This window comes from Cyprinodon tularosa, unplaced genomic scaffold (genome assembly GCF_016077235.1).
Source record: "Cyprinodon tularosa strain WSP-4 unplaced genomic scaffold, ASM1607723v1 ctg30, whole genome shotgun sequence".
Lineage (NCBI taxonomy): Eukaryota > Metazoa > Chordata > Actinopteri > Cyprinodontiformes > Cyprinodontidae > Cyprinodon > Cyprinodon tularosa.
The window spans coordinates 5,702,330-5,721,872 of NW_024039008.1; the positions used below are offsets into that span (position 1 = coordinate 5,702,330).

The following is a 19,543-nucleotide window of genomic DNA, read 5'->3' on the forward strand; positions in this document are numbered from 1 at the left end:
TTAGGAAACATAATACTGCCATCTCTCTCAAAAAAAAAATAAATATATATATACCGCAGAATCCATTTTGGAAAGGAAAAAAAAAGTTTCAAAACTTTATTTGGAAAAAAAAAATAGACATGTCAAAAAGATTTTATTCTAAATCAATGGCAAAAAAAAAAAAAAAATCACTTTTTTTGTTTTCATCCATACTATTCATCTGCTGTGATGAGCTGCAGGGTCCTTTTTTTATATTAGGAACGCCTCTTTACCATCACCCAAATGTTTTGTTCCCCTTCAGTTTCTCTCCTGCAGTAATAGGACTGCATAGGGGTCCCTCCAAAAACAATTATAGCACTTTATTTCAGAAGAAATACATTAGTCATATTACAAAACAAAAAATAAATACATATGTAAAGAATGACTTATCTGTATGCAGAATTATGTTACATGTCAGATTAATGAAATATACTTTAAAAGTACCTTTGCCACCACTAGAGGGCACAATTGTCAACAAAACAAGCTGCCCAGTGTATCAAAGTTAAATACAATGTACAACTTTAGTCTTATGTTAAAACGATTATTAAAGTACTTTAATAAAAAATAAAGCCAAGCAGTCAGACATCAAATATAAGATATAGCCATGGACTGCTGTACTTTAGACTGAATTTGTTTTTAAAGATCATTAGAAACAAAACAAAATGGAATTACTATGAATAAAAATATAAAATAAATAAAATTCCCCAAAAACCACTCAGTATCACCAGTTTAACAGTCTTGCCAGTCATTTATTGAACATAATTACAGATGCAAAGCAATCAGGGTTAAGAATAACAATAACTTACATTTAATAATAAACATTTTAACTCTGTAGTGCACTTTAAACCTCTTCACTCCTTTAATAAAAGGCAGGTCCAAGACAAAGCTGATCAGAGGAGCTGGGGGGGCTTATTTAAAACTTTTAACTGAAGACTTCAAGGGATTTTTTGCAAAAAACTGAAAATGTAAGTGCATTAATATTGACTGGGTTCATATCAAAGAGCCGAGTTAAAAGGAGACTGACCCGGTAACAAAATGTTTGTTTCGAAAATTTAAGATAACGGGACATATTAGCATTTTTAAATTGAAAACTTAAAAAAAATAAGTAATTTATATTGGTGCACAAAAGATGCATCTGAAAACCTTTTATGAGATGCCTATTGTGAAGAGCAAAAAAAGATGTTAAACAAAAAGCATTTAGTTACTTAAACTATTATCTTTAACCAAATGGAGTTGCTTAACCTCCAGTCAGCATGTCTTTATCCTTTGGGACTTTTAAATGAGCGCTAAAGTATGAAATACTGTGAATGAAACTAGAAGATGAAATCATGAAGGGCAATAACATTTCAAGTCAAAGGTTCATACTTTTAAAACAAACAGAAGGAGAACATTGAAGAATCAACTCCACTGTCCGAAACACAGGATCAGTGCAATAAACCAAAGACGCTGTTATCTTTAAGCTGCAACAAAAGAAGCCAGCAAGGACAGCAGGTAGATAATCTCAGCAGCACTCGTATAAAGTCCACGTTAGTCAGCACACACCAACTGATCATTAGCAGTTTGACTGAGAATAAACTCGGCTTTGCTTAGACTCCAACATCTTTTCCATTACATCTTCATTTCTCACAAAAAAAGGCAAGAAAAATATGAAACATGGATATAAAAAAATAAAAATAAAAAAAGCAGAGGGGTGAATCTTTTAAATATCAAAATAAAAAAAAATAAAAAACTGCACCTGACAAGATCATTCAAATAATTATTGGTCAAATCCTAAAAATAAATCCTATAATTTTCATTTTCCAGTGTCACTCTTAAAAATAAAATAATTCTAATATTACAGGTGTCAAAAAAAAAAAACTCAAATATTTATCCTACAAGTTTGTATAAAGAGGGAGAAGTATAACAACATACAAGTGCTGACATTTTAACGGTGGTCTTTGGCTCATGTTGCACAGAAAACTGCAAAAATCATTAGCATCATGTAAGTGTGCAAGGCAGCAGGTTTGATATCTCATCCAGAGCTGGTCTATCTGTGCAGGAATGATTCAGCACTGCTGAGGATAGCTGGTAAAAAGGAGGAGACAGACAAACATAATAACCATAAAACTTTGTCTTTAGATCAAGAATGATTAAACTCAAGTTAGATGTTTGAGCAGCAGTAAAAGCTGCAACTAAATGTTCAAATACAGGCTTAATGTGTTAGTATTAAAGGTCTTATTTTATTTTTATTATTATTAATATTATTTTATTCTTATATTGTGGACATTACTTAAGTTTTCCATATTGGTTTCTATACTTTTCAAGCATTAGTCAAATAAAGTGCACATCTTAGGGTTTATTTTGAAAATATACGTCTCTAAACTTAACTTCCATGTTGCGATCTGGTCAAAAAAATAGCTTCCTGTGGTGATCTGGGAGGAATGAGAGACGAGAAGGAGGTCAGTGTCTACAATCATCGTCGATTTGTGCTCCTCTTCTTTCCTGAGGTTCTCTCCCTGCCGGCGCTAGGTCCCCCCTCCCTCATCCTCCTGCTCCTCCATGTTTTTGCGCGCCATCCTCTCTCTGCGTTCCGCCAGCCGCCGACACCGAGGGCAGTCTTTACCCGTCCGGAAACAGTTTTGGTGATAACAGGCGTGGCACCCTAAAAGGAGGAGGTGGGGGAAAAAAAGAAAGGTTGTCATTTATGATTAAGAAGGCATTCACGCCTCAGAGGGCATGCAGAGGCAACACTTTAGCGGCAAACAGGTTTAACCAGTTTGCCAACTATAGTGTATGTTGCATAAGCAGAGGAGCCAATCAGAAGGAGAGCTGAGAGAGGGCAGAGAGTATAAAAGGCCCGGAGAAAAGGCAGCGAGGCAGATGGGAGGAAGCAAATCGCACTCTCAGAGCTGCACCATGAAACCTGTTTAGACTTGTCCTGATATTTACCAGCAGCCTCACCCAGCGCAGCATCCCATGACATGATCAGATGAAAAACATTATTGATGACAAAACTCAAAAGTGAACAAAACTCAAAAGTGAATTTAAAACATGTTTATTTCATGCTCAAATGAAGTTAAAAATATAAATAAGAGGCACAACTGTACAAGGCATAAATAATCATTTCCAACAGTCCTACAAACATCAAAAGCGAACCAACAGCAAAAGTCAAAATGTGCAACAACAGGTGGTAAATAAAAACTACATTTACAAAAAAAAAGTCCTCCAAGGAACAAAGCTAGTGAACAAACTTAAATCCTCCACTGACAAACACGGGGAGAAATTAACTCTGAAGAAATTCAGGACCAAAGTGGTTTCCAAACCATAAACATAGGAAGGATGATGCACACCCTGTGTAACATCAAGCAGCATTCTTTTTCTAAATAAGGCAATGGCTCAAAGGCAAAAAGAGGAAAACACTAGAACGACACCCTCTAGAGTCAAAACTGAGATATCTACCACCATCTGCCCGCCACCAGCTGTTCAACATGAGGAGCCTAAACCAACACCAGCACAGCGACACCAGGAACCCAGAAAACAGCCAGTGAAGAGAAGAGAAAGACTCCCATACAGCCTGTAAGAGTGAGGATAGAAAAGGCAGCGCATGCACTACATTGTATAGTGCATGTGTATTGGGATCAAGGAACTGCTCTGACATCATCTTCAGCCATTTATGTAATATTAAAGGACCTGTGAAATTTCAACGCTCTTCCTAAAGGAGGAAGTTGGTTTCAGTTTTAAGCAAACAGCATCCTGAGGTGAGTGAAACATCAGCAGTACAGGCAGAATCACAGCAGGTAGTGTTAGCGTTAGCTTCGGACTGTTTTGCATGAAAACATCACACCCAGGAGCAAGATGTGAGCTTATTGAACACTGTAGCCATCAGGGATGCAATGATGGGACGTTTGCATGACTATCGGGTGAAAATTCACCAAAATTATCTAAGGTATTTGTTTTTTCATTTATAAATTAGCAAAAAACAATTTTTTGTACAGGCCAATGTGATGACAGCAGTAAAATATAATTTTATGTTTCATTAGTCAATTGATCTTGGTATTAATAGGCGTAGGTAGAGCACATAATGCTAAATTAAATGTTGCCATTTTGCAGCTACAACCTTTCACATTTGCATTCGGTGAAGGAGTTTTTTTTATAATAATACATTTACAACTTTGTTAGCAATATATTTAAGCATATTGCATATATCCTTCAAACATTCTCTGTCCAGAACATTCCTGGTAAAGGGAGGCAAGTATTGCACATGCACAATAAAGTAGATCTATTCTGATGATCCTACAGTTATAAACCTACAAATAGAATTTTAATTAAGTCGTGTAGAGAGGCTGCGTTTGGCTTTATAGACTCATTCACACTGGGAGCAAAAAGCCAAACCTTTACATCAGGATATCCGTAGCTGCAAAGCTTCTTTCAGACCAGTTTAAAAGCATTTCCCCAACATAAACATGCAGTAGGATGCAGCTTTGCATTGAACAGGAAAATAATGGAACCATCTCAACATAATCTTTGCAAAAAGGGCTGATATTGTAAAAAAATATCTATTGGAAAGAGATACAACAAAATTTTACAAAAAAAACCCCAAATAATTTCAAATAGATAACTTTAAAACTTAAAAAAAATAAATAAATAAACGAAAATTCAAAAACTCAGGATCCATTTCCATGCCTCCAGGTTTCCATCGTCATCGTTTTGTATTCCAATATAGAAAATTCATGATTAAAACTGCATTTTTACTTAAAGCGGGTTTTATTACCGTGTCCAGATTCAGGAATATCGCTCAGCTTTACTTTCTACTCTTGACCCCCAGCTCCTTCAGAACGATTGTCAGCATCAGTCTCTGTTGTCCCCCCTTCCTCCCCTCCGCTCTGCCTCCTCTTCCTCTCTTTTGTGACTCTCCTGGCTTTACGGGTTTTTCTATTTCTCCACTTAGCCTCTGCTCCGCACGCCGTGCCCCCTCGGTCAGTATTCATTTTCCCGTCACTTTCACAGCTCTCTTCTTCCTTCTCTTCTGTGCTTTTGCTGAACACACCTGTTAGCTGACGTGTCCTCAGTAACCTTAAGCCCGGATGTTTTTCAGCTTTCACTCCCTCTGTCTGAGCTTTCTCTTCCTCTTTTGATTTTACCAGTGATCTTATTCGGAACCCTTTCATTCCAGATTCCTTTTTCGATTCTCTCCCTCGCTCCTTGCCACCGCCTTTTGAGAAATGTTTTACTTTACTTGTCTTTGCAGACATCGTATTGGATTCTGTCCCCTCCTGTCCTCCTTCATCCAAACTCTCAAAGCTGCTGCATGTTTCATGATCACTTCTGTCTCGCTTCGCGATCCTTTGCTTTAATCTGTCTATCTGCAGAACCTTTAAAAAACTAACTCTTTCCCTTCCTGCAGGTTCATCTCCACCTTCTTTACGTTCATTCTCTTCCTGACCTTCTCTGTCAGACATCTCGTCCTCCTCCTCATTTCCTGTAATCCAGGGAACTAGATTAGCAGTATTTCCAGAACTTAGGGGCCAATTGGTCTCTACGCTATTAGAAAGATCGCAAGGCTCCTCCCTCTGTTCCTCCGGCTCCCCACTCTTTACCCCCTGATCTATCCCCAAATGCAAGCCCTCCTCCCCTCCCTCCCCTTCTCTCCTGTCTCTGGAGAGCGCCCTCGCCAGTCTACGGGGATTCGGGATCTTCCAGTCTCTCCAGTTTAGTTGAAAGGGAATGCGGGAGGACTGGGGTCTTGGGGGTGGCTCACCTTCGCAGCGCTGGCACTTGCTCAGCTGGAAGGGGAAGATGATGTCTTTGTCGTTGTTGCAGAACTCGCACACAAAACCCTTTGCCTGACACAGCTGAGAGGAAAGAGAGGGGGAAAAAAACGACATACTGTAGAAATCAAAACACATTTTGGATGACAAAATAAAGTGAAAGAGCCAACAGACGCTGTCTTACCACGCATCCGGCCACATGCACGGTACCAAGCTTCAGCAGCTCTTTCATTCGAGGAGCCAGTTCTCCGTTGCGAACAGCAGAGAGATCGTTGAGCGAGAAGAGATGAAGGTCTTCGGTCAGGTGGCCAGGCAGGCTGTCAAAAAGGTCTAGTACCCTAAAGGAAGATGCAGAAGCAAAGCAGTGATTCTCCAATCAGTGAGCAGTTCACATCCCACATAGGCTCTGCTAAATGTCAACCCAGGAACATACTCTTTGGCAAACCGACAGGTCCTCAGGAGGTTCTTCATGTGAAACAGCTGCACCCTCAAAACCTGACGGGGGAAAAAAAAGGTCAGTAAAAAGGTGATCCAGAGAAAAAATAACACATGGAAGAAAGGGATTAAATGGGTGGAAATCTAAAAATCCAACCGCTTCCCAGTAAGTGAAGAGTAAAGTGATGTTAACCACATCACTCAGTGGGAAAGCCTTTACTGAAGATGGTAACTCAATGTTTGCCATTTCCACCAAAACTAAAGGACGACTGAAGTCAGAGGAGATGCAGGCAGTAAGGAGCCATTCTGAGTAGGGATGGGCTATTATTTACATTTGGGATATAATAGCAATTAAACAAAATGTTTGTTTTTATCACAGGCAATCAATCTGGTCACATTATATTTAATAAGACTAACACAGACTTTCTAATTACAGCCCTCTAATTGGCAGTTATATGCTTATATTGGGTTAAATTCCACTCAGATGGAAACAGAGTAGCATGAAGACCCATGAACACAACAGTGATAGTAAAACCCTGTGTCAATGGGCTCTGTACAAGGTCATGAATACAATTAATTGTATTCCTAGGGTTAGAGAAAATTAAATGAAATCCTTATTTTGATTTTTTTTGGGGGTCAAAATCCTCTGGCCCTAAATTTGAAAAAGGATTTTCCAGAAATATATGTTGGTTGTCGCTTTAGGATCAATTTAAAACAACTGGTGAGACTATTCTCAGCGTAACATCACTATTTAATCAATAAAGCTGAAGAAGTGCTGAAAACTGGGAAGCTACAGCTGTTCTATAATGTCTGTGCTTTTCTGACGTGTAACAAACCTTTAGCATTTCACATTAGGGGTGGAACGGTTCACAAAATCCGCGGTTCAGTTCCCGGTCACGGTTTTCGGTTCGGTATATTTTGATCTTTACCCGGAAATCCCATAAATATTAATGAAATTAATGAAAAAAAAACCAAAATTAATGAATTGTAATTATTTTTAATGATCCGCGGAAACCCTGGATCATTTCCGCATGTTTTGCTGCTTTGAATTCAATCATCTCGCGCATGCCCTCTACAGCGGAGGCTGTAGGCTTTGCTTTGTGCGGGCGGTCTGGAGCGGAGCGCTGACGGAGTATGTGGGATTTCGGGGTTAGCATGACATGTTGGTCGTGTTGCTGTTAGCATAAACAAAACGTGTTCCACACTGCTTGCACACCGGTACACTTTTTTCCACAACTTTCCTTCCGCCGTCATCGTAGGTCACTCTAAATGCAAAGTGGTCCCATACAGCAGACCTATAAAGTGCTGCTGGCGCGTCGTCCAACTCCTGTTCTTTCCCACTCGCCATACCCACACAATTCTCAACAACAACTGATTTTTTTCTGCTACACCCGGCTACACTGCTTTGCTTCTTCTTCTTCTTGTTTACTACTGGTGGTTGGCTTTGGTCGCAGTACCGCCACCTTCTGCTCTGGAGTGTACACGCTTCGCCTATGAGAAAAAGGAGCCGCGCAAGAACCAAAAGCAACACACTCGAATCGAACCGAGACAGTCGAACCGAACGGTTTTCATAAACCGTTCCATCCCTATTCCACATGCATATTAAAGCTAAAGCTAGATGCAGATGTTAGAACTCCCAGTTAACATAAACAGGAATACATTCAAAGCAGATTGTGTAGAGAAGGATGATGGGGGATCTTTGTGGCATAACTTAATTCTTCCAGCTACTAACGTCCTGAGCCAAAGATGTTTCAGCTGAAAACCTTCCAAAGTATTTGAAATGAAGGATGATGCAGCTCTCTGGTTGTCAGGATGCTGATAAGATTTTAACTAATTCCAAAAAAGAAGCAGACATTTTTGCAGGCCTCACCATGACTTTGTTCATAACTTGCTTATTTCTAAATTGTACCCAAACATAGAATTTATTCTATCAGGCGGACAACGACTGAATGAAAAACTAATACAAGTTTAGATACCATTGAAAGCTGCTGATGGAAATCCCTGTAAAAACATCAAAGTTAGTCTGGCTCCTTGTCCCAATTTTGCTTCAGTTCCTTCAAATAAGATCTGGTCAGCTGACTGGGGGGCTGTAACTGCTTCTGACATCCATAGATAATTCATTAATGATGCCTGCATCCTAAGATTATAAATCTTTTTTTTTTAAATGGAGATTTTTCGTTTTCTATTTCAACATAATTACTAAATAAGTCTTAGGGAATCACATAAATGCTGCTTAAAAGCTTATTTATGGATGAAAGTGTAACCTACAACACTAGTGGTGATTTAAAATAAAAAAAAAAATGTCATCAGGACATTGTAAAATATTAAAATAGTATTAAAATAGAAGTACTTTTTATGTGTTGAATCTTTCAGTCCCACTGCTGCCCTGTAAAGCTGGGTGGTATTTCAGCATTCATAGATTTTTCCATCATTTTAACTGCAGCTGATAACGACTGAATGGCTTCTTTCATTCCCGCCTGTTACTCAAACAGCAACGAGTCACAAGTTTGTTGTTTCACAGTTTGGTGATGCAATCATCTCCTCTCCCAGTTTGTTTTGCAGTCGAGAAAAGTCTCCTTTAAGTTCATGAAGCTCCTGAATCTTTGTAAACATCAGCACTGGAAAATGTCACTGAACTCACCCTGACAGTCTCCAGAGATTTGATCTTCTTATACAAGCCGCTGTTGATGTCACTTGGGTTGAACAGAGGATCCCGGTAATCTTGCTCAACAGGTCCCGGGCAAAGTTGCTTACATAGTATTTGCTGAAGTCCCACTTCCTGAGCACTCTGCCAGGAACGATGACCTGGGCGTTCTCATGGCAGCACTGGCAGAAGTAACGGCCGAGGTATTCGCAATAACGTAGCCGCTTGATGTAGTCTGAGAAGGAAGACAGCGGAAAAACAAACAGTTTAATCTGCAAACTCATAAAAGCTTTTGTTTGTTTTTTATAATATGGAATAAGAGCGAAAAAAAAGCTGATTGGCTTTAATCAGCGATCAGAAATAAAAAACAAATCTCTAATGCGTTATGTAAAAAAAAAAAAGACAAAATAAAATAAATCAGATGAAGAATTGAGCCATAAGAACTGTGGTGGATGATCCTCCCACCACCACTTCGTGTTAGTATTTTCTTTTCTTGCTTTATATTATATTACAATTTGTGTTTAAGTTGGTTATTTTAGACAGGTATTTTCTAATGGGTGCACACTTTAGTTAATGTCTGTCTGAATGTTTATTTACACTTGGTCTTTTGTTTGAGGTGCTGCTGATACAAACCAGCTGGAGAAGGAAATGTGGAGCGTACCATCATTGAAAGACTGACGGGGGAGACTTGTTTCAAGAAGTTTTAAATTAGTTTGTCACTTAAATACTCATTTATTGTTTCTGTTAAGTAAGTTAGTTTTGCTTTATTTGTTTCATAGAATGGTTAATTTTGTATTTATTGGTTCTTTTGTTATGTTGTGCCTCCCTCATTTTGTCGACTTGGGTTACTCCATCCCTTTTTAAGCAGCCTTTAGTTCTTTGTTTGGAGGTCAGTTTTCTGTTTGAGTTGGATCCTCAGTTGACCTCAGTTAAGTTGGGCCCAGATTCTGTATTTAAGTTATTTTGTATTGCTTTTGAGCCTTTGTTAACTCTTTTTACACAATTAAATGGAAGAACTTTTTCAAATTTTGAACACCTTTTGTCCTTATTTAAGTTTGGTCCCTCACAAGAACCCTTTTAAGCTTTTCATAACATGAGGACCCAAATTTGGGTCCTCAGCACTCGCCCCAAGAATATGTTACAGGTTTTAAGACCTGTAACATATTCTCTGGGGTCTTGCCTTTATTTTGATATCAAAACAATTAAAATAAACTCTGTAGTTCTTGAGATATATTCAATTCATTTTGGGCATGTTATTTTCAAGCATATTTCTCGAAAACAGGCCTAGTGTCCAAGAGGTTTTAAAAGCAAATCTTTACATAATTTAGGGATGTGTGCAGAGAGAATAGAGTCTACTTTCTGCTCCGCTATAAATGTATTCTAAATGCTGCTCTGATGCCGTTTTTAAGAGGAAACTAAATGGGCTAAAATGATGTTACCAGATCAGACAATTACAAAACAATCGGAGTGGCGTCTCTGGAACAGAAACTGCATAAATAAGGCATCAGTTATCGTTTATAACCAAAAGATAATGGTTTAAAGATGATGTTAAATAAATGTCAGAAAAAGTTTAATGTTTAATTTTCATTTCTGTATTATCATTTGTCCGACTGCAGGTCATACCTGGGTCAATTTTGGTGCCACAGCCAGCACAGCGGTAGTTCTGCTTGGCGACGATGACCTTCCTCCTATAAGGACACACACAGAGCTGATATGAAATCTTAAAAAAAAAAAAGACAGAAAGTAAAGCACCTACAATGAGCTGCAGAGGTTCAAAGTAACTTCAGTCATTTTAAAAACTTAATTTGAATAATTTCTCCCATTGGCTTTGTTAAAATCTCATTTAGTACCAGGCAGACATACTAAAAATCAGCTGCACATGTTGCTAATGTTCAGACATAGTTATACTTTGATAGATTTTCCTCTTCAACCATTTGGTAAAACCCAAAGTGTTTCATCATATTATTAAAATAAGGGTAGAACATGTAGATAATGTTTGACAAAAGGCAGCAGTGAGGAAGGACTTCTATATTTTCTTACTTTGGAGGAGGATGGATGTTGAAGATAATCTGCGGTCTCGGCGGCGCCCACTCGAGGTTTCCTCGAACTCGAATCCTCAACTTGTAGACATCTGCGTGCTCGCCATCATCAGGAGAGATGGGCAAGGAGTCGGGGATAGGCAGCAGCTGGTAGGCAACAGGATCAGAGTTTATATGAGCTTTGTGAACATGTTTACATGTTTTAGGCTTAAATATTAGCATGAAATTTGATCGTCTATGGATCATCATCATTTAGTTGAGACTATACTGAGACGTTGCACCTTCTGTGGAGCATCGTGTTCTGGGACCAGCCAGTCAAGCTCTGAAGCTGCAGGAAGCTGCATGCCCTCAAACTGCCTGAGTAAACCCATAGCTACCGACTCGGCCGAGTTAGACTGGAGGAAGGATGGAGAGCTAAGAAAAAAAAAAGAAAATGGGTAAAGCGAAGTAAAAATAAATATTAAAAACAAGGATGACAGTTTAACACTTTTCTGTTCACTTCTAATTAATAGAGGTAATGAAAACCTTCAATCAGATTAACAAAGCAGAGAAGAAGTCCCTTAAAAAACAAATTTTTGGTTTCTTTTTTTCTAAGAGATTAAATCTGTGGGAAAAAAAATAGTTTTAAGTTTAAATAATTAAATGAAAATGTTAAAAACAAACTTTAGGGACTAAAAATAAAAAGAAGTTAAAACTTAATATGTGCAAAATTCTCAGTTTTAATGCAAGGTTTAATTTTTTTTTTTCAAATCCATTAACAGAAACAAACATAACTTACATGGACTCTGAGCTCAGGAAGGACCTGCCACTGGAGCTCACGCTGCGCTTTATATCAGCATCTAGAAGATAGAGGGAGAATAGAGGTATGATGGTTTCAGATGGTATCTGATGGTTTCCAGGTGGAGAAACCTTTGTGGTCCACCTCACACCTAGTCCTATAACTTTAGTGCACCACTGCTAGACATGCGTAAAAAGCCTTGAAATAAACTTAACTTCTTTTAGCGGTGGAATAATCTCGATTGTTAATAAAAAAAACAAGTCCCACAATTAGCTGAATGTTAAACTATTGCTGTAAAATTAGAGAAATCTTCAAAGCGCCTCATCCTGGGGTCACTGTCCTTATCAACCATTTATTCTAAGACTAGTTTACAGATCTCTACCAGAGGTGCCAACAATTCTGAAAGGTGTGGTATACTTCAAAAAAAGAAATTTCTCTGATTTTAAAAGTAGCAATAAAATAACTGAACAGCCAGAAAAATGTGCAAGCAAAGGCAGAAGACATATTTCTATTATTAAAATTACAGAAGGTACAAGTTAAAACAAGAAACAAATGTCTTAATTCTTATTAAATGTAAGCATAATTTGCACAAACTCAGGAAGGGGCATGCAGCAAAGGCGTAATCGATTTTTCTACATCATGTGAACTTAAGTTTAAACAAAAAGCCACTGGAAATGAGCAGAACAGGTTTGGCAGAACAGGAGACTGCCTGAAGGGATTTATCATTTCAGGTTCTCTAAATCATAAGATCAAAAATTCAGTTTGTTGTTACTTAGCAGATTATTTACAAAGAGGCTTTGTAATAAATACTTTGAGCAGCAGGAGACAGCTAGCAGGTCAATAGAGGGGGTTTTTCTGTGCAGAAAAAATAAAAATCTGGAAGATCAGAGTTGGAGAGACTGATTTGTCTGAATTCGGGTAACTGTTCTCAGAGGAAGATTGGTTTGCACTGATTGCTTCATCAGTAACTTTCTGCGATTTTTACTTTAGAATAAGAAGCAAAATATACCAGGATCATTGTTTACTTTTATTGAATGAATATAAAGATAGTATGCAGGAATGTATATATGAAAAAATAAAGACAGAAAGAGGTTAAATGATTATTATGATGATGGATGAAGCTATGGTTAAAGCATGACGCCACTTGTTTCCCTCATCTGCTGGCACCTGTACCAAACAGGTACAGGCGCACCAGTCTCCCTGCACCACCAAAGCTGGAGGCACCGACACAGACAGCCAAGCAGAGTGCAGCTCAGAAGATAGAGAAGGCAGCTGGTTCATGTCCAAACCAGACGGTCGGGGTAGGATTTTATTCTAATTGACTGGAAACTGGGTTCATTTAGTTTTATTTAGCAACTAACCTCATGTTTAACACAATAAGTCAATGGCAAAATCAAAACAGTTGCTTTGGAAGAAATAAAACAATTTTCTTAAAACACTGAAGGTCTGATATTTTGTTTCCATTTATAGCTGATTAAATTTCAATCTAGAGCCTAATGAGCTGAACTTTATTTCTAAAGCAGGAAGAAAATTTGCTTATTCTAAATGAAAGGAATAAATTAAATAAAATTCCCCCTGTACTTTCATAATATTGCCACTTAGAAAGTTATTGAAAACACAACTAGTTGCAATGCTAGCAGGATAAAATATTAATCAAAATTAAAACAGCTTTGATGACCTAGCTAAAGCACCTTTAATAAAAACTCATAAATCATGTTTGCAACCACAACTAGTTTTTTTTTTTTTTTTAAGAAAAAAAACTCATAAATTTGAAGAAAAATTATTTATAGTTTACATTTTTAAACAAACAAAAATCTGAAAAGTGTGGCATACATACAACAAACCAGTGGAACGAGGTTTGCTGCTGCACAGCCACCTGAACATCACTCCTAAACCATTCAGTTGGTGGTGGCAGCATCATGCTACGGGGATGCTTTTTTACAACTGGTCAGATCTATTAGGATGAAGGAGAAACCATTGTAAGGCTGTCATGGAACAAAATCTCAAGTCTCTTAAAAAAAATGGTCCATGGATTAAAACTCCCCTTTCTAACAGGAAAAGGACCCCAATAGTTCAGTCGCTACGCGGTTATTATTTAAAGCACATTTATATTTAGGAAGTTGAACCAAGTAGACCGAACACAAGAGTGGGTTAGAGATAAACCGATATAGTGGCTGGCTTCTCCGGCCTTGTGTCGGCCGATATATGCATGCATTAGCCGTTTTATGAACACATTCTGCAGCCATGCCTTGAGAAGCAACGATGCATGTTTGGTGATACGTTAGCACGTTATCTATTTTCTATCCATTTTTAATGTTTGGTTTAACTTTGTTTAGTTTTTTTCTTTTTGTTTGAACTTAGACTTATCTAAAATTTGTTATAGGCCATTATTGCTTAACAGTGTGTCAAACTTCTCAGATTTGTCTTTTTATTGAAAACAATGCATGACTCTCATGTCAGAACTGAAGTATGGTTCATTGTTGTCCTATTGTATAAAATCCCATTAAAAGCAAAGAACAAAGAAACTTGTAGTTGCAGCATGTTAATAATCCAGTGTCACTGTAAATCATTGACTTATATTGCTAGAAGTAACTCTTCAAGCCAAATCTAATGAAGCTGTAAAGATTAAAGATGGTATTTTTCTGGTTTGGATCAGAACCACCAGCTTCCTCTCTGTTAAGAGTTGCATAAAGCCGCCCCGCCCACAGATACCTGAGAAGAGGGAGGCGAGTGACAAGGAGAGGCCGCTCTGAGACACCGCCAGCAGGGACTGGCCCTCACAGCCATCTGAGAGACAGAAACTAACACTCAGCACGACCATCACCCACATGTGCACACCCACAAACACTCAGACGTTAACACCGGCTACAGAGGTGTTAGTTTTACTGCCAATCACAAGGAGGGAGCTGTCATGGTAAATGATTAATAAATCACAGTGCAATGAAGACACACACCCTGTTAAAGGAACAGATAAGACACCCACCCAAGAAAACCAGCATTAATACATCAACAATGCAGAATTTCCTCATCACAATCAAATTTTTTATGACAAGTTTATACAGTCAAACCGGCTATAAAAAGGTGCATCTGGCAATAAAAGCTCTGAATGCGTAAATGTTACTATTTAAATCCACAATCTGCAGACTGGTTTTCTGTGACCTTTGTACTCTGACCTACAGGTTTATGGGGGATGATAAAAGCTGGTTGCTGAGCAGCCAATAACGTTATGAAATGACATGTCATGAATCGTGAACACACAAATGATGGCTTTATGTTTAAAGAAGAAATTTGAAAGAAAAGGTCTATTATCTGGATTAAGGTAATAATTTAGGAGCTTTGACAGCAGTCAGTGGTGAAGACATCCTCTACATGATTTAATGACACATTATGATTATTGTACTAATCAATGAAAGTGATCAACAACTTCTTTTGGAAATTAATATTTAATAAGTTGTTTTTTTTCCCGCTCTCTGTACCTTGTAGTTCACATTCCTCCACCTCCTCGACCGAGCCGGAGTCGGACAGGCCCTGGAAGGAGTCGTGAGAGCTCCTTCTGGAGCCGCCGCTGTCACTGGAGTGGAAATCTGAAAATAAGAAAATTGTTTATAGATATCATGAGAAAAATGCTAATCATTTGTGACTTTCTTTTAAGTGTTATCATCAGGGTTCCTACAGCATAAGGCAAGTCAAATTCAAGACTTTTTAAGACTTTTTTATGCCTCTTGAAATAAAAATTTAAGACCAAATTCACAAGAAACACAAGAAAAAAACAGCTTGCAACAACTTAACCCAAAGGTTTATTTTAACATAAACCACTGCACTAATGTTTCAAATTTTGAAAAGCTTCCCATACAAGAAGAAAGCTAAAAACACACAAATGACAGATATATTTTAACAATTATTTAACTGAATTCACAAACTTTGTTTTAGCAGTAAACAAAACAAATCAGTTTTAAAGCCACAACATAACAAGTGCTAAGTCTTTTTTGCAGCTATTTTCCTTTGCATTGTTTTCTTAGTATGTTTGATTTGGTGATAAGTGGAGGCGTTGCAGAGACAAGGGTGGAACAAAACCGAGAAATACCGGCTGTTTCTCTGTAACTCCATTTTGACGCTTTGTGTTTCGTGCTTCGCATGCGACTCCATTGCCTTTATTTCCATCGTTCCGAGCTTGAATGACTTCTTGCACAAAATCCACTGAGCCTCATGTATGTTCCCTGGTTTTAGCCATTGAAAAAACTCTTGGCTTGAGACAATTTTGGTTACGTTTACACTTGCTCATATTTTCCAGACAAAAAGTTAATGGCGCATCTCCCAAATGTCCCGGCCGCAACAACGCTTTATTGGTTTCGCTATCGGGATGGAACCAATAATGGCGAGCCGTTATTTTTTTTTATATATAAAAAAAAAAAAGTAAATTTTAACGTTTTATTTAGATAACAAAAATAAAATGTAATAAAAATAATCCTATTTATGATGTTTTAAAAATTAAGACCTACGAAAGACTGATTTAAGACATTTTAATACCAATTAAGGCCTTAGTTTTATTTTGAAGAATTCAAAGCCTTTTAAGGCTTTTTAAGGACCCGTGAGAACCCTGATCATAAGATTTTTCTCTGCTTTTCTCTCATATTTTATCCTTATGTGTAAAAATCAAACCAGAAAACAAAGAGAGGGAATAAAGTAAAAGTTACTCCTTACTGAAAGCTAGTTACGGCATTTAATTATTATTAAAAACAGTAAATAATTGGATGAGTTCAGAATAAAAAAGCAGCTCTACGCATGTTAAATCTAACTCGGCGTACTGCGCTGGGAGGTTATGCAGGGAGGCAGGCGGCTGCGACGGATCTGCTGCCTCCTCAGACGGATCTTCTGCTTGAGCTGCTGAATCTCTGAGTCGCTGTCTCCCTCCTCCTCCATGCCCGCCTCTTCCCGCCGCAGCATGTCGTACTTCATCAGCTCAATGGCGGCGATGAGGGACTCCGAGATGCTGAAATGAGCGTTCTCCTGCAAAAACACGGAATTGATCCGACATATCAGAACCCAAACTAAGGCGTGTGGTGTGACTCGTTTCTCAAACGGCTAAACCAGGATCTGAGATGAACCAAATCTCTACCTTTTCAAGGTCGGCACAACTGCCAAAGTCCTGCTCTGACAGGTAGCTGATGAGGCTCTGGCCCTTCGACGGTTTCCTGAACATCCCATCTGGTACGCCTCTGTACTGTGGCCCACCTGAAGTAAACAAAGCAGCCATACATTTATTTCAATAAGCAAATCCAACAAACAAGAGCAGGTGGTTTATATTTTTTAGAGTTTTACTATTTTATAACAGAAACATGGGAACATAGTAGTCCAGGAAATTTTATTTCCGATCACTGCAGTTTCTTACAAACTTAAGATAAAACCTGGATCTGCACAACTCTGTAGAAACATAATCACATCCCATATATTTACTACCATGTTTTCTTTTTGTAAAATTATAAACTTCTGACAGAAATTACAAAAAAAAAGAAACATGATCAAATAAGAGAACATGCAACCGGTTTGTGGAAGAGGAGAGACTGCTGATGTTCTTTGAAATAAAACTCACAGGAGTCCATGTACAGAGAACTGGGTGTGCTGGTATCACTGCGCTGAGGTGAGAAGAGGCTGTACTCCGCCATGCTGGAGTTTTCGCTCGCCGATTCTGATGAACAGAAACACATGAACTGAGCTCCCAGCTAAAGTCTATGTGTTTCTAAACGAAACGTGTCTCAAAAAAACTGATGACAAGCCATGAAATCAATTTGACCACTTAAATGGTTGTTTAAACAAACATATGAGGTTATATTACCTGTATGAAGCAGTATTGAACAAATACATGTTTTTTTCTTAGAGAATATTTTTTTCTATGGACAAATGAGATCTGAACTTGTGTGTAATGAAGTAGAAAGGCGAGGGAATAAGGAAGGAGTACAAATATGCAAACAAATTCCTGTCTTGCTATATGTAGTGAGGACCTTTCCATGCTCTAAGCCTGACAACTCTAAAGCTAACCTTTACCAATGCATACTTAACCCTAAACTCAATTGCCACCTTGGTCCTAAAGCTGTTACAATAAAGGAAGCAGGGACCTGCAAATGGTCCTCACTGTGATACCAAAACAGTACCGTAGAGCCAGTGTGTGGAAAGCCAAATAATGAGCTGAAATCTGTCAACCTTTAAAGACAGTATTTCTGCTGCATTCCTGGTACTGCCAAACATCCTAAAGATAAAGGCTGCAGCTGCAAACTTCTGAATGTTCCAGGAAGATTTACTGGAGCCATAATAAGGTTTTTCTTCCAAATTCTATCACAGAGGTTATACATTTAGTTTTTCCTCTTTCCAAAAGCCAAAGAGTATTGGCACAGTGTGTTCAGCAAGATCAGGAAGCAGAAGGTAGAGGATTTCCAAAGAAAACAACAAGTAATCCATTCAACTCCAATGGCCACTTGCTGCTAAAAACAATTGCTGGAAGCCTGTTTAAAGGTTTAGAAAAGCTTATGAAGTATTGGAAGAGTGAAGTCTGGCCAGATGGGGACAGGTTTGCAGGGACAGTTTTGCAGATCCTCCTACAAATACCAGACCAATTCAGCAGAAGGAAGCGTCACGGCGTGAGCCGTCCTGCAGCACGTGGAAAAGGGAAGCCGCTTAATTAAAGGAACGATAAATGGAGATATAAACTGAGACAATATTGATAACTTATGTACGGAATGACGCTGTAGGAGTCCGTTTCACAAAGCAGCTTTAAGAAACTCAGACTTAAATCCTCAACTCTGAAATGATCTAACCTAAGGTTGGGAAGGCTGAGTTTCGGGTTTCATAAAAGCTGCTGTGAGTTATCTCAATCAACTCTAAGTAGGTCCACTCAGAGATGAGCACATGCGTAACAATGAAAACCCAAAATCAGTGGAGTACCGATTCGACGAGTCACCATGACGACAGGCAACAGAAAATGTCCGTTTCAACCCACTGGAACTAGAGATTTTAATGCAGAAATTAAACAAATTAATGGAGAATGTGTTTAAAAGACAGATTTTTTTTTTTTATTATTCCTTTATTTAACCAGGAAAAGTCCCATTGAGATTAACAATCTCTTTTTCAAGGGAGTCCTTGATAGCTCTATAGCTGCAAAGGAGAGGAAAATGACAAAGGTGAAGATTCCTGCTCCAGTTAGTGCGCAAGTTTATATGAAGTCCAGTATAAAGGGCCGTTTTAACATCTAATAAAAGCGCTTTGTAGATCACAAAAATAATTATTCAAAATCCCATTCCTAGACAGAAATTTAATAATAGATTTTCTAAAACAAATTTTCTTACATACCTTTTCTGACATTTATCAGCTTGACTGAATAATACAAGTGCTGACCAGTAACAACATGAATATGGGGATCTGAATTTGATTTCTGGACATCCAGTTTATTCTAGATGTGAAGAATGTAATTGTGTTTGAAGTGGTCATTTTAAAAAAGAAAATGTTTTTTTTTTCAGATATCAGGAATACATATTGAGTCAAATTAATCATATCAAAATGGCTCTCATCAGGCCGTTTTAACAACGGTAACATTACGGGTTTATTTCTTGAATGGTGCTGGATCAATGTGTCTATTTACTGTAGGTGAACTCATCTGGCAGCATGTGAAGATGAAGAATAAAAACATTGTTCAAAAAGCTGCTTCGGATGTCATCATCCCAATAAATGGTCATAATTAGCAGTTATCAGTCCCATAGAATTGCTTAAGGTTGTGCCAGTAGACTCAGTAGATTGTTTTTACTGAGAGAATCCTAACCGGGAAGTTATAAATTTTTCCCAGTGGAGTTAATTAATCTATTTATGTGTAATCTAAAAAATTATTTGAGTAGTT

The 19,543-nt window shown here is 38.1% G+C and overlaps 1 protein-coding gene across 1 annotated transcript in view; it reads right to left on the bottom strand.

Moving 5' to 3' along the window:
• Nucleotides 1-1,927: 1,927 nt before the first annotated feature.
• Nucleotides 1,928-19,543, bottom strand: part of rubcn (rubicon autophagy regulator) — a 33,923-nt gene continuing 16,307 nt past the window's right edge. The window contains 15 exon segments of the mRNA XM_038291687.1: nucleotides 1,928-2,659; nucleotides 5,756-5,849; nucleotides 5,950-6,103; nucleotides 6,199-6,260; nucleotides 8,842-8,918; nucleotides 8,921-9,079; nucleotides 10,468-10,532; nucleotides 10,885-11,030; nucleotides 11,165-11,297; nucleotides 11,662-11,722; nucleotides 14,374-14,448; nucleotides 15,138-15,245; nucleotides 16,467-16,668; nucleotides 16,778-16,893; nucleotides 17,252-17,347. Of these exon segments, the coding sequence (XP_038147615.1) occupies nucleotides 2,523-2,659; nucleotides 5,756-5,849; nucleotides 5,950-6,103; nucleotides 6,199-6,260; nucleotides 8,842-8,918; nucleotides 8,921-9,079; nucleotides 10,468-10,532; nucleotides 10,885-11,030; nucleotides 11,165-11,297; nucleotides 11,662-11,722; nucleotides 14,374-14,448; nucleotides 15,138-15,245; nucleotides 16,467-16,668; nucleotides 16,778-16,893; nucleotides 17,252-17,347 (1,685 nt within the window). The 3' untranslated portion in view covers nucleotides 1,928-2,522.